General features: G+C 37.1%; 1 protein-coding gene across 9 annotated transcripts in view; it reads right to left on the bottom strand.

The window, feature by feature from the left end:
• The window catches only part of NAA35 (N-alpha-acetyltransferase 35, NatC auxiliary subunit), a 73,890-nt gene that overhangs the window by 40,540 nt on the left and 18,019 nt on the right, over positions 1-15,331 (bottom strand). For all 9 annotated transcript variants that reach the window (XM_072606110.1, XM_072606074.1, XM_072606062.1 and 6 more), the window contains 3 exons: positions 14,310-14,424; positions 12,776-12,850; positions 9,143-9,310 (listed from right to left, as the gene is read on the bottom strand). In XM_072606110.1, the coding sequence (XP_072462211.1) occupies positions 9,143-9,310; positions 12,776-12,850; positions 14,310-14,424 (358 nt within the window). The remainder of the gene's footprint in view (positions 1-9,142; positions 9,311-12,775; positions 12,851-14,309; positions 14,425-15,331) is intronic.

The following is a 15,331-nucleotide window of genomic DNA, read 5'->3' as shown; positions in this document are numbered from 1 at the left end:
CCCTCAGAAGGCAGCAGCGGAGGCAGCAACAGACAAGGGCTCCCAAAGCAGGCAGAAGCTTGGATCCATTGCTGAAGGTCTCTGCATAAACCCCCTGAGAGAACTGAGCCCCGTGTGGTGGCCCTGCCCCCACCTGAGCACAGGATCTTAATCTCACACTGAATAGCAGCCCCACCCCGCCCAAAGCCCTGAGGCTGGGAAGCAGCATTTGAATCTCAGACCCCAAACCCTGGCTGGGCGGGTCTGGAGGTGAGGTGGGTGTGGAGAGAATACTCAGAAATCAAGTCACTGGCTGGGAAAATGCCCAGAAAAGGGAAAAAAAATAAGACCACAGAAGGTTACTTTCTTGGTGAACATGTATCTCCTCCCTTCCTTTCAGTTGAGGAAGAACAAGACATACTGTCAGAGGAAGTCAAGGGCCCTCCCTCCAAAGGAGACTTAAACTTGGCTCAGGAAATAGAAGACCTTAAAAAACAAGTTAGCAGCTTACTAAAGGAGAACCAAAAAAACGCTGAGGAAAATAGCAGCTTTAAAAAGAGGGTAACTCAGTTGGAAAAAGAGGTCCAAAAAGCCAATGAGGAGAAGAAGGCTTTAAAAAGCAGAATTAGCCAAATGGAAAAGGAGGTTCAAAAGCTCACTGAAGAAAATAGTTCTTTCAAAATTAGAATGGAACAGATGGAGGCTAATGACTTTATGAGAAACCAAGAAATCACAAAACAAAACTAAAAGAATGACAAAATGGAAGACAACATGAAATATCTCATTGGAAAAACAACTGACCTGGAAAATAGATCCAGGAGAGACAATTTAAAAATTATGGGACTACCTGAAAGCCATGATCAAAAAAAGAGCCTAGACATCATCTTTCATGAAATTATCAAGGAAAACTGCCCTGATATTCTAGAACCAGAGAGCAAAATAAATATTGAAAGAATCCACAGATCACCTCCTGAAAGAGATCCAAAAGGAGAAACTCCTAGGAACATTGTGGTCAAATTCCAGAGTTCCCAGGTCAAGGAGAAAATATTGTAAGCAGCTAGAAAGAAACAATTCAAATATTGTGGAAATATAATCAGGATAACACAAGATCTAGCAGCTTCTACATTAAGGGATCAAAGGGTATGGAATATCATATTCCAGAAGTCAAAGGAACTAGGACTAAAACCAAGAATCACCTACCTAGCAAAACTGAGTATAATACTTCAGGGGAAAAAATGGTCTTTCAATGAAATAGAGGACTTTCAAGCATTCTTGATGAAAAGACCAGAGCTGAAAAGAAAATTTGACCTTCAAACACAAGAATGAAGAGAAGCATGAAAAGGTAAACAGCAAAGAGAAGTCATAAGGGACTCGCTAAAGTTGAACTGTTTACATTCCTACGTGGAAAGACAATATTTGTAACTCTTGAAACTTTTCAGTATCTGGGTAGTTGGTGGGATCACCCTCCCCACACACACACAGAGTGAATTGAATAGGATGGGATCATATCTTTAAAAAAAAGGAAATTAAGGGATGAGAGAGAAATATATTGGGAGGAGAAAGGGAGAAATGGAATGGGGCAAATTATCTCTCATAAAAGAGGCAAGCAAAAGACTTTTCAATGGAGGGAAAAAGAGGGGAGGTGAGAAAAACATGAAGCTTACTCTCATCACATTCGACTAAAGGAAGGAATAAAATGCACACTCATTTTGGTATGAAAACCTATCTTACAATACAGGAAAGTGGGGGAGAAGGGGATAAGCAGGGTGGGGGGGATGATGGAAGGGAGGGCAGTGGGAAGAGGGAGCAATTTGAAGTCAACACTCTTGGGGGAGGGGCAGGATCCAAAGAGAGAATAGAAGCAATGGGGGGCAGGATAGGATGGAGGGAAATATAGTTAGTCTTACACAACACGACTATCATGGAAGTCATTTGCAAAACTACACAGATATGGCCTATATTGAATTGCTTGCCTTCCCAAAGGGAATGGGTGGGAGGGAGGGATGAAGAGAAGTTGGAACTCAAAGTTTTAGGAACAACTGTCGAGTACTGTTCTTGCTACTAGGAAATAAGAAATACAGGTAAAGGGATATAGAAAGTTATCTGGCCCTACAGGACAAAAGAGAAGATGGGGACAAGGGAAGGGAGGGATGATAGAAGAGAGGGCAGATTGGTGATAGGGGCAATTAGAATGCTGGTGTTTGGGGGTGGGGAGAGGGGAGAAATGGGGAGAAAATTTGGAACCCAAAATTTTATGAAAATGAATGTTAAAAGTTAAATAAATAAATTTTAAAAAAAGAAAAAATTATGACAAAGTGGGATGCACTGGGAGAGGGGGGAAGAGAGAAGGATGGGGGAAATCAAATCGCATAAAAAGGTGTGAAAGGAAAAGCTTTTACAGTACAGGGAAAGATATGGGGTAGCCCAGACAATGCTTGAACTTTACTTTTCATCAGAATTGATTCAAAGAAGGAATAACATACATACTCAGTTGGGTGTAAAAATCCCTCTACAGGTAAGCAGGAAGTGAACGGAACAGGGCGGGTGGGTACTGATGGAAGACAGGCAATGGTCAGAAGCAAAAGGAACTTATGAGGAGGGGAAGAGGAAAGAGAAGGAAAGAGGAGGGAAGGGAAAGAGAGAATGGAGGGAAGTAGTGATCATAACTATGACTGTGAATGGGGCAAAATCACCCGTAGAACAGAAGCAGATGACAGAATGTATTAAAAACTAGAAACCAACAACATTCTATTTACAAGAAACACACTTAAAACAGAGAGACACGGAAAGAAAAATAAGGGGCCATAGAAAAATTTATTACGCTTCAGTTGAGGTAAAAAAAAAAAAGCAGAGGTAGCAATAATGATCTCAGACAAGGTAAAAATAGATCCAATTAAAAGAGATAAGTAGGGAAGCTACATTTTGCTAAAAGGCACAACAAAAGAGTCACCAATGCTAAACATACGTGAACCAAATGGCAGAGCATCCAAATTCTTAAAGGAAAAGTTAAATGAGTTACAGGAGGTAACAGATAGTGAAACAATAACAGTGGGGGACCTCAACTTCTCCCTTTCAGAACCAGATAAATCTAATCATAAAGTAAACGAGAAACAAGTAAAGGAATACAGAACTTTTGAAACGTTAGATATGACAGACTTCTGGAGAAAATTGGAAGTATTAAAGAACAGACCTCCTTCTCAGCTGGGGCGTATAAACCTCACAAACAAATGCAGAAGAGGAGAAACATTAAATGCATCCTTTTTAGACCATAATGCAATAAAAATTATGTTCAATAAAAGGTCATGGAAATAGAGATTAAAAATTAATTGAAAATGAAATAATCTAATCCTAAAGAATGAATGGGTCAAAGAACAAAAAAGAAACAGTAATTTCATTAAAGAGAATGACAACAATGATAAAACATACCAAAATATATCAGATGCAAAACAATACTCAGGGGAAAAATTCTTTCTCTTTAATTCTTCTATCAATAAAATAAAGAGCAGATCAATGAAGTGAGGATGCAACTCAAAAGACTAGAAAAAGAACAAAATTAAAATAAAATCCCCAGTTAAACACTAAATTAAAAATTATGAAAATCAAAGGAGAGATTAATAAAACAAAGAAAACTTCTGAACCAATAAAACTAAAAGATGGCTTTATAAAAAAATAAACTATTACTTAATTTCATTAAAAAAAGAAAAACTAAATTGCCAATATCAAAAATGAAAAGGGTGAATTCTCCACCAATGAAGATAAAATTAAAGCAACTATTAGGAGTTATTTTACCCAATTATGTGCCAATAATTCTAACAAATTTAAGTGAAATGGATGAATATTTACAAAATATCAACTGCCCAGATTAACAGAAGAGAAAACAGAATACTTAACCCTATTTTAGAAAAAGAAATTAAACCATAAATGAGTTAGCTAAGAAAAAACCCCAGGACCAGATAAATTCACAAGTGAATTCTACCAAACATTTAAACAATTAATTCCAATACTATATATACTATTTGGGAAAAATAGGCAAAGAAGGAGTCCCCCCAAATTCTTTTTACAACATAAATATGATGCTGATATCTAAACCAAGAACAAAAACTGAAATAAAGTCATAGCTCAGTTTTCCAAATGAATACTGATGCAAAAAAAAATTTAAATAAAATACTAGCAAGGAAATTACAGCAATATATCACGAAGATCACATGCTATCAACAGGTGGGATTTATAAGTTATGCTGGACTGATTTAACAGTAGGAAAACTATATGCATAACTGACAATATCAAGAAAACAAAAAAAAATAATTATCTCAATAGACACAGAAAAAGCTCTTGACAAAAGCAAAACCCCTTAAAATGACAAGTATCATCTACCTAAAACAACCAGGATGCGCTATCTGCGATGACCGAAGCCTTCCCTCTAAGATCAGGGACAAAGCCAGGACGGCTGCTATCGCCACTGTACTCAGTGCTGTACCAGGAATGCTAGCCACAGCAACACGAGGAGAAAAAGAAACTAAAGAATTACAACAGGCAACGAGGAAACAAAACTCTCACTCTTTGCAGATGATATGATGTTACACTTAACAAATCCTAGAGAATCAACTAAAAACAAGTGGAAATAATTAACTTTAGAAAAGTTGCAGGATGTAAAATAAAACCTACATTAACCACCAGCATTTTTCACATATTACCAACAAAGTCCAGCAGCAAGAGAAATTCCGTTTAAAATAACTGCAGGCACATAAAATACTTGGGAGTCTGCCAAGCCTAGAGGCCTGAGGGCTACCCAAGTCTTACCTTACCTCTATCGGAGGTCTTCGGCTGGCCAAACCGGATGCTCGTATGAGAGAAAGGACGTTCTAGAGTTGAACAAGGGTTGAGCTTTATTTCAGGGTCTAGTTACAAGTGCAGGGGAATTCTTCCTTAGGAGGGAGAGAGAAAGATCTCCCAAGGAGGCAAAGATCTTACAATAAGAGATTGGAAGTAGAAGTATAAGTGGGGAGAGAGGGGGAGGGGAGAGAAGAAAGAGGAAATGCGGAGCCTTCTGTCCACACACGTGGCCCCTCCGCCCAAGAGAGCTTTCAGGCTTTCCTGATCCTACTTAAGCTCTCCAGCCGCATAGTTTGCACCTGAATACCGTGCCTGTTAGATAAAAATAGGTGTGCCCAGATCCGGGACAGTCTCGAGGGGGATGCTCCTCCCATCACGTTTCTCACGGGAAGAGGCGGAAATACACGAGATTGCTCGGTCTCACTCCTCGATTCCCTGGTGTTTATGGGGGGCCTCATGAGAACTCTAAGATTTAGAAGTTCCCACCTTTACCCGCCCGAGACTGTCCACATGGAATTGAGCTTCCATCCCCAGCAGGAGTCTACTAGCCAAGATAAACCCAGAAAATATATGAACACAATCACAAAACGTTTTTCACACAAATAAAGACACATTTAAACAACTCGAGAAATTTTAATTGCCCATAGCCAGGCTGAGCCAATATAATAAAAATTATAATTCTACCTAAATTAATTTACTTATTCAGTGCCATACCAAACTATCAAAAAGTAATTTTATAGAGCTAGACAAAATAACTATAAAATTCATCTAGAAGAGCAAATGTTCAAGAATATCAAGAGAATCAATGAAAAAAATGTGAGGGAAAGTGGCCTAACACTACCAAATCTGAAGTATTTGAGTCTATATATAGCATTATAGTATACGCAGTATTGAGTATATACTATTACAAGGTGATAAGCATCAAAACAGTCTAAGAAAAAGAGTGGAAGGTCAGTGGAATAGATTAGGTACACAATACACAGAAATAAATGACCATAGTAATCTAGTGGCTGACAAACCCAAAGATCCAAACTTTTGGGACAAGAACTCACTATCTGACAAAAATTGCTGGGAAACTGGAACACAATTTGGCAGAAACTTGGCACAGACCAACACCTCACATCATATACCAAGATAAGATCAGAATAGGTTCATGATTTAGACATAAAGGGTAATATCCTAATATCCAGATGGCTCTAGAAGAGAAAATGAGATTGGTGACCTTGCACAGCCCTCCCTCACTCAAATCAAAGTCAAGTGCAAGAATTATCATCACCTTGATGTCATGGTCCTCTTCAAGAATGAAGGACAAACACAACCTGTGAGTGAATAGCAGCCTCTGCTCTCCTCTCCTCTGCCTTTTTTCCTTTGGGTTTACTGGCTACATTTCTTGCTCAAGATCAAGCTTTAAACCTAATTCATTCTGGAGCTCATAGACTGGAAAACAGGTCCCCAACCATCTAGCACAGAGTGAATGTAAATATTAAATAGTAACTGTTTCTCTTTTACCCAGGAACCTCAAGGGTCTTCCCCTACCACTCTGATTTATTATTTTTTTTTTCTTTATTAAAAGGGGCCATCCCATGCATAACTACTTAAAAAGGTCTCTCCATTGAATGGGTGTATCTCACTCAAGACCGTAGCCTACAAGGGCCAGGGTCCCACATTGCATCTTGGGCCATCTCCATTCATCGTGATGAATATCAGGCCACTGGACCCAGAGGGTACTGGAGGAGAAAGCGAGGCCAGTGACCTCGCCCAGCTCTCTCTCCCTCAAATCAAAGTAAAGCGCAAGTCATATCATCATCTTGGTGTCATGGTTCTCCTCAAGAACCATGGACAGGATAAAAACAATATCCTAAACAAATTAGGGAAGCATACAAAATTTTACCCCTCAGATCAATGGAAAAGGGAAGAATTTATTGCCAAACAAAGGATAGAGAGCATTACAGGATATAAAGTGGACAATTCTGATTACATGAAATTAAAAAGGTTTTCCACAAACAAAACTAATGCAGCCAAAATTAGAAGGAAAGGAAACTAGGGGAACAAATTATAGCAAGTTTCTCTTTTAAAGGTCTCACTTCTCAAATACATGGAGAACTGAGTCAGATTTACAAACAATATGACTGATAACTTAAGACGGGGTCTTAAATGAAGTTTACCAATGTTTGGAAAATTCTCTTCACAGCACAAATGAATGAACAAGACTTTTTTCACAGTATGAATTATAAACAAGACTTTGGAGAATGTTTGGAATGCTTAAGAACCAACTGATAAAGTGGCTCAATCATTTCAGAAGTACCCATTTACTAAATAATATATATATATATATATACATATATATATATTCATTACAAATCACTTACACTTAATTCCTTAAGAACTTTGACCAAGCAATATTTTAAAAGCTTGAGTCACTCAACATACTAGATCTCTTCAAAGATATTCTTAAAGTCATGTTGTTAAAACAAGCTTCTTTCTAATTAGTTCAAAGTAGTGAGATCTTTTTGTCCAAGTGATTTTTACATGTATATTCACACGACTTGCATCTTTATGAATTCTTAATGTGTAATTATGTCCAAAGTCACAAAAGTTTCAACATCGTTAACCTGCAGTTGCCAGTAGGAATAGAAAATACTTGTCATTTTATACTAAAAATAGTTTTAGTAGGAAACTTGAGAATAACAAACTCAGGAAAACAATTATGATTACTTACAAAGAAAGATATTACAATAAAAGAGAATTTTCTTGTATGTCTAGGTCCTTATTTAGGGGATAACATTTTCACAAACCAAGACCTCTACATTACCATCTTAGGAGACAAATTCAGTTATCAACTCTAAATAAACAATTCATCATATCTGATAAAACACAAGTAGTCCCTTTAGACATTTGCTTTCACATTAGCTCTCCCTTACATAAACATGATGACAGAACAGTTCTGGATGCCAAGTTACAAGAGCTCTGAGGGCAAAAACTGCTTTCTTTTGAGAAGAATGGGGATATTAGGGCAGTGGGAGTTCCAATAATAGTAAAAAAAGAAAGAGTCCAGCTTTACTATGTTCCTCTAGTGATTACCTCAATTATTATTACCCTTATCTATTAGGATAAAAAATTCCAAGTTAGCTAGTGCTCTTTAATAAACAAGAACTAAAATATATTCCCTAGACACTTTCATTTTAATTAGTTGGTCAAAAAAGCATTTACTAAGCACTTACTACATGCCAGTATATAGTAGGTACTCAGGAAATGCTGCTAGCTGCTGGAATAAACACATGAGAGTAACAAAAACCCTCTGTTAGACTACTATATTTTATTAGCTTCATAACTAATTGTAATAAAATCTATTGCATAAAATGCATTTTATCTATTTTTGCACATTTGACAGGGCCATCATAAAATGTTTAAAAATATATATTCCTTTTTCATTTATTTATCAAAATAGGTTCTCGTTCCTACTGTGTGTATCTGAGCTGGGCTAAAGGAGCAATAAGAATACAAGATATCTTGAGAAAACGGATATATAGGGTGGAAGTCCATGTCCTGGTCAAAGAAAGTAATGAGAGTTCCTGGGTGTTGCAGCACTTATATCATGTCTTTCCTATAGATTTTCTTGAAGGAGAAGTCTAGCGAAACACTATCCTTTCCCCCTCTCACTCCTACCTTTAGTGCCATGGACTCCTCATTGCTTCTCTTGTTTTCGTCTAGAACAGTGGAGGAGATGATAGAGGGCCTCTATCCTTCCTTGGGTCTCTAGCACTTGTTCTTAAGTTTATGCCAGCTCACGCAGTTTTAATCAAGTAAAATCTACTCATTTCAGTGCCATCTGACAATCATTTATTGATGAGTAGCTGTAACCCTCATGAGACTGGTCAGTTGCTGCCTTAGTAAAATATCACATCTGGTCTTACAATTGAGCCTCCATGTACTAGAAAGAGGATGTGAATGTGGCTACCTGCTTGTCCAGGACCCATTCCTTGCCTTCTCCTTGGACATCTCCCTCTGTAAGATAGTCCCTTATCTCCCATTTGCTATCCTTCAAAGCCTGTGGCCACTTGTTTGCCACCTATAAGTTCCCATGAATGTAACAAGAACCCTTGCTTTGACTCTTTCCCTGCAGCATGCCAGCCTGAAAACCTGCAAGTGTTTCTCAGCTCAGCCTTGTAGATGCCAACCTGTTCTGTTACAGAGCATTTGCAAAAAGCACCTACAAAATAAGCAGCGCATATATATGTACATGTATATGTATGTGTGTGAATGTGTATGTATGTATACATACACATTCACACACACACACGCCTGTACAGAAAAAACCCAGAAAACTTACCTCTTCAAAAACAGCAGCTTTATTTACTTTTTCCCTTGCAATGTCACAGATTTTCAGGATACCCAGAGCAAAAGCTTTCATAGCAGGATCTTCTATGAAGTCTGGATTATGGATATAAAGGCAAGTAAACACTGTCTGTGCCAACGAATGACCTTCTAACCATGTTATCTACAAAGGAACAAAAATGTTTACATTTTTTGTTGATTTAAATATGAGCAGTCTATAAAATCTAAACTTTCTGTAGTTAATAACAGACCATTCCTCCAATATAATGACGATTCCTCCAAAAATTAAGATAAGCAATGACTAAAGGGTTGTGAAAAAAAGCTCAATATATTCAGTGTTGATTGCCCTCTGTGATTCAGATGTACAGAAATCCACATACTGTGGTGAAATTAGCTGTCTTTAGAAAACACTTTCAAACACAGTACATCCTTGACTACAAATTCAGGTTATCTTCACCTTTAGAATTAAAGTCAGAATCGCTCAGGATTACAAAACTAAGAGGCCATAGAGTTAATCAATCAATAAACATTTATCTCTATATAAATGACTCCCAAATCTAGATCTCTAACCTCACTTATGTACTTAAGCATGTGTTAGCCTCATTTTCCATGGTCTGACGTTTTACCTGAATTTCTAACACCACCTCAAATTCAACATGTTTAAATCCAAAAATAATCTTTTTGGGGGCTTTTTCTTACTTCTTTACTATTCATAGCAACTGTCTCCTTTCTTTTACCCAGGCTTAAAATTTCAATGTCATCTCCGATTCCCACTCTCCACGTTCTACATCCAGTCTGATCCTACATACAAACTCTTCTCTCCATTTTTATTACAACTAACTAGTTTTGATCTTTACTGTGGTCTTCCTGCCTCTAGTCTTTCCCCCGTAATCTGTTGCCACGTGAATCCTAGAACATAGTTTTGACCAGGTTCTCCCCTTGCCCCTACACCTCCAATGGCACTTCTCTGACCTATTAGCACTGTCTACCAGGGACAGGGGTTAGGAGATATTCTCTAGGAATATCTAGAGGAGTATCTCTGACTTTGCAGGTATAGGAGCTCCCTGGTGGGGAACAGCTTCTACCAATGTAGATCAGCACTTTCTCTACAACTTATAGTCTTAAAGAGCTGCCAAGAGGACTGATTATAAGCAATTATATTATATATATAATATTATACTCAGGATCACACCAAAGGAATAACTTGAACTCAGATCTTTCTGGCATTGAGAAATTCTCTATTCAATACACTAGAGCTGAATTTTTCAAATAAGTTCTAAAATCATTAGTCTGAACTCCAAGAGTTTCCACAAATGAGTCTCAGTCTACTTTTCAAGTGTTACTTCCTACTGCTCTTTCTTTTACCATATACTCCAATCACACCAAACAATTGACTATTTCTTGACATAGTCCCTTACTTTTCACCTCCATGCCTTTATTCATGCTGTTTCCTCTGTGTGCTTTCCCTAACCATCATTCTCAAGGCTCAATTTTTCTCCACGAATTTTCCTGTGATTCCCTTCACCAGAAGTATTATCTCACTCTTTTGAACTGCCACAGCCCTTTCTCATATCCATATCAAGTATTTTCATATTTTATCTTGTAGTTAGTTTTGTGTATACATATTATCTCTCTTACTGGATTACAAGCTCCGAAGGGCTGAGACAATGCCTCTTCCTTTTTTGTATCCTTCAAAGTATCTAGCACACTAGCTTGAACGTAGTAAGCTACTTTTAATGCTATTTGGTGAAACTGTTATGGATGTAATGGTGTCTTCTTATATACCACCAGGAAGCAACCAGTCCATGATGTAATTAATTTAAAGCAATCTGTAAACTTGGTAACTTACGTATTATCATAGAATGATTTTAAATGTCATCCATTTAAACTCTCTTGTTTTACAGTATTGTAATAAAAATATGTTGAAATCCAGAATAATCAATGAGTTTTCAAACAGAAGAGTGAACAAAAAGAGTAGAAAAAGGCGAGTTGGAGAATATACAACATTCTGTAAGAGACAGAAACACTACAGAGCAGACACAAACCAAAGAGTCAGTGCAGTGGGCAGACAGAAATCTGATCTGGGTAGTAGCTTATGGATTTTCCTAAGACTAGTTCATTCCCTCTGCTCTGATTTCACACTCAACAAGAAACCTTCCCATTTCTAGTTTATAGCCTAAGGTATCAGGAAGAAGGTACTATGAATAGTGGACACAAACTTTTTGTTATAGTCATTGCAAATTGGCCTTTATTTTATAAATCAGTCCTCTGTGATTTTGGATGGAATAAATCCCTGCTCTAGGGTCTGATATAGTGTATTGTTAAAACTGAGTTTCTGAACCTGCAAAACAGAGAAGAGAACTATGCAGAGCTGTGATCCATCATAGCATAATACTAGCTTAAAGCCTGGACTGATAGAGCCCCATAATACAAACAAGGAAGGAAATGAAAGGGGATGATCCAGATTTTACAAGGGACTAGAGACAGGATTAATAACTATTCACATTTATATAGCATTTTAAGGTTTACTGACAGTGTTCCTCACAATCATCTTGTGAGATAGAAGGGGAACAAAGGTGCCTATAGTATTTTAGAAGTATAAAATTCAAAACACACTACCTTTAAAATATGTAACATGAAACCACAATGGGATATTGCCAGGAGTAATTTAATGTCCCATGGATGGGGAGGTAAAAGGAAACCTCTAGCTAGGCCAGTTAAGTGGATGGTGCCTAGCAGACAGTTGTGCAGAACTTGATTTTTAAAAAAAGCTGAGAAAGAAAAAGACAAAGAAAGGATCCAGTGGTGGATTCCAAGTGCATTGACAGCAGTTAGAGCCCCGCTAGAATATCCTCAAGGAGGAACAAGACTGAATATACAGAATGTTTCATGGGAGAAAATAAGGTCTAAGCCACAAAACAGAAAGAGGTGAGAAAATAAAGGATTTTACTCTTACGAGGACTAGATGGAGGCTAAAGGACAATAGTCTGCCCAAGGACTGGGGAATACTCTGATCATTACAATTATATTTTAAAGGTCTAGAACTGACTAAAAGATAATTATGAACCTGCAATGCACTTATGGCCACTGTTAGTAACAACAATAAGAATCCATGCTTTAAACCTGAATGAAGATAATTAAATAACAAGCATGAACTTGACTTGTGAGATAACTGCATATAGTTTGTAGCCAAAGATACCTTTCATGGTAAAAAGGTTCAGCATTAGTATATTTAAATTGTCTGAGGTGCCAGATTACATTAGAAAAAAATGGAGAGGAAGAATACTGGAGAAACCTGAGAATGTGGGAGGAAAGGTTGAAACCCAGGGTCTTGGTCATCATTTGAAAAAAAAAAAAGCCATTTCCCTTCCTTTTGCCCCTCCCCCACTTTTAACCAGAGGGATCACGGAAACAAAGAAGGAACCTCTGATCATGTAGTGAAAGATAAAGGATGTAACAATACCCCTATGCTATCACATACTCTCTAGCGTTACCCACTTCTTACTGAAGGTCCAGTACTCGACACTTTATTACCAAAATATATAGATATTTTTGGAAACAACTTTAAAAAAAATTAAGTCCTAGTTCTGAAAGATATAACAACTAATAAATTGTATCCAATTCTTACCAAGCAACAAAAACATGTATCCATAATCCCTATCAACTCAGGTAAAGTTAGGTCTTTTATTTTTATGGTGCCATCCTAAAAAGGAAAAAAAAAATCAGATGTATAAATAAGTAAAAATTTATAAATCACAAAAAAAAACCCACTGCCCACATAAGCAATTTTCAAGAAATCTCTAAGTAAATTAGCCCATAAGATCACAGTCCTGAAGCACAACACTTATCTTGACATATTTTCACATCTATAGCAACCACAGATACATCATTTTATTTGAAAACCAATTTAAGTTTGTTAAAACAGCAATTCTAGGAAAATTGCCAACTCATATATCTTCCATGATCTGGAGACTAGAAAGAATAAGTTAATTCATGTTTTGGACTCTCCAGAATATGAATGAATGAACTGACAGAAAAATTCTTATCTTTACAAATCTGTGCTGGGAAGAAAAACAGCAAATCAGTAAAACATACAACAAATTTAAAAAAAAGAAAGAAATGCATCAACGTTACTTTTGTGAACAATGAGTAATTCTTTAGTCTCAGTTATTTGAATGGAAACAATAAGATTTTACTTACTGTTTCCACTCAAGACAATAAACCTAGGTTCTAAGTGCAGTGGACTAAATCCTCTCCCATACTGACTTAACTGAGTGACTAGGGGCAAGTCACAACTTCTCTTATCTGATTCCTTCACCTGTTAAATGAGTATAATGATACTTCCAATACCCCAGAGTTACTGTGAAAAAAATGCTTTATAAATCTTAGAAGTGCTTTATATATGTCAACTACTAGTATTTTTTAAAAGTTGGATCCCATAAGCAAGCCAATTTGTTGCTGTTCAGTCATGTCCAACTCTTTGTGACTTTGTGTCTTGGTAAAGATAAAGGAGAGCTTTGCCACTTCCTTCTCCAGCTCATTATTATACATATACAAAAAATGAGGCAAAAAGGATTAAGTGACTTGTCCAGGGTCACCCAACTAATAGGTATCTGAGGCCACATCTGAATTCAGGAAGAGTCTTCCTGACACCAGGTCCAGCTCTCTATCCACTGTGCCACCCAGCTTCCCTTAAGCAAGCTGAGTAGGCCATTAATTTTGCTAACAACATCAATTACTTTAGTATAGCTATTTTCCATTAATATTACAAAGGTAAGCTTCAGAGTAGTTTATTGTTGAATTCAAAGTTTTCTTTCATATACTTTAGGTCTTCACAGTAATATATATTTTAAGAAAATTGCAAATGAACTGTCATTACGATACTTTAAATGCATTTCTTTAAAAAAAAACTACTCTTGCAAATTCACCTTATTCTTTCAATGGACATTAAAAATACTGTGTGTGTGTGTGTGTGTGTATGTATGCGCATGTGTGTTTCAAATGTGCAGTGATATCTGAAATTATGTTAAGCAGTACTTACCTAAATGTGTAAAGACACCTAGAAGAAAACCTGCCCTTTAGAGTAAATATCAGAGTAATACAAAGGGTTCTGTTTATCATTTTGAAATTATAAAAATAGGAGTACAAAGATAATCACACACCTTAATAGCCTGCTCAAAATTGAGAACTTTCCGATTAACCTGGTTTCCAATCATGCCAGCATCCATCTTGGGATCCATCATTTCAATGGCAGACATAGCTTCAAAAAGACCAAACCTGCAGGAAAAAACCCCCAACAAATTTTAGTCCTTCAACCAATCCATCAGTCTGCCTATAAGCTTTACACATTCAGTTAACAATAGCACAATGGGATTCAAGCCCTAACTTGTATCAACTACCAACTGTCCAACTTGCAAGTCAAATCATGTTACGGTAGGATTTACTGAATCACTCAAGTGGGATCTGGTTCAGATGCTGGTGACCCCCTTTCCTTCTGTATAATTTCCTCCATTCCCTCCCAAGACACAGTTCACTCAACTGTTCCTTTTCAACTCCTTGTCCAGATCCCAACCATAGAACATTGTTGTTCGCCAAGATTCTGTCTGCTGTCCTTTTCACTCTTCCCCTTGATAGCACACAATCTAACCTCACACTACCCTTCCAGACTCATCTCACATTACAACATCCCAAGAGGACCACTCATTGTTCCCCAAGCACAGCTGAATTTTCCTACCTCAGGTCTTTGCTTATGCTATTCCCCATATCTTAAATGTTCTCTCTCCTCCTCCTATTTTTCTATTAAATACTTAACCATTAGCTAAGGTCAAACTCAAATGCTACTTCCTCTAGAAAGCCTACCACTAACATTTTGTGAACTTAGCCTATATTACTATAACTAATCTCTCCTTTCCTAAATAATAAGCTCTTTATTAAACTTTGTACCTCTTCCAGTGCATGACTAAAGGTTCTATACAGAAACTTCATTGTTTGCTGAAAAAATACAAAATGTTTTTTGCATATGTCTCAGTCCTTAGCCAAAGGAAGACATGCATATTAAATACGTTACCACTTCTTAAAAAGTATTAGTTAATTTGGAATTTACCATTGTAACCCCCAAAACTTCAAGGGGGGGGGGCAGAATAACTGGGCATAGACAGTTTGCTGTTGTTCAGTAATACACTAG

Source organism: Notamacropus eugenii, chromosome 1 (assembly GCF_028372415.1).
Source record: "Notamacropus eugenii isolate mMacEug1 chromosome 1, mMacEug1.pri_v2, whole genome shotgun sequence".
NCBI lineage: Eukaryota > Metazoa > Chordata > Mammalia > Diprotodontia > Macropodidae > Notamacropus > Notamacropus eugenii.
The sequence above is the reverse complement of the archived record's forward strand: the minus strand, read 5'-3'. Positions and strand labels throughout refer to the sequence as shown.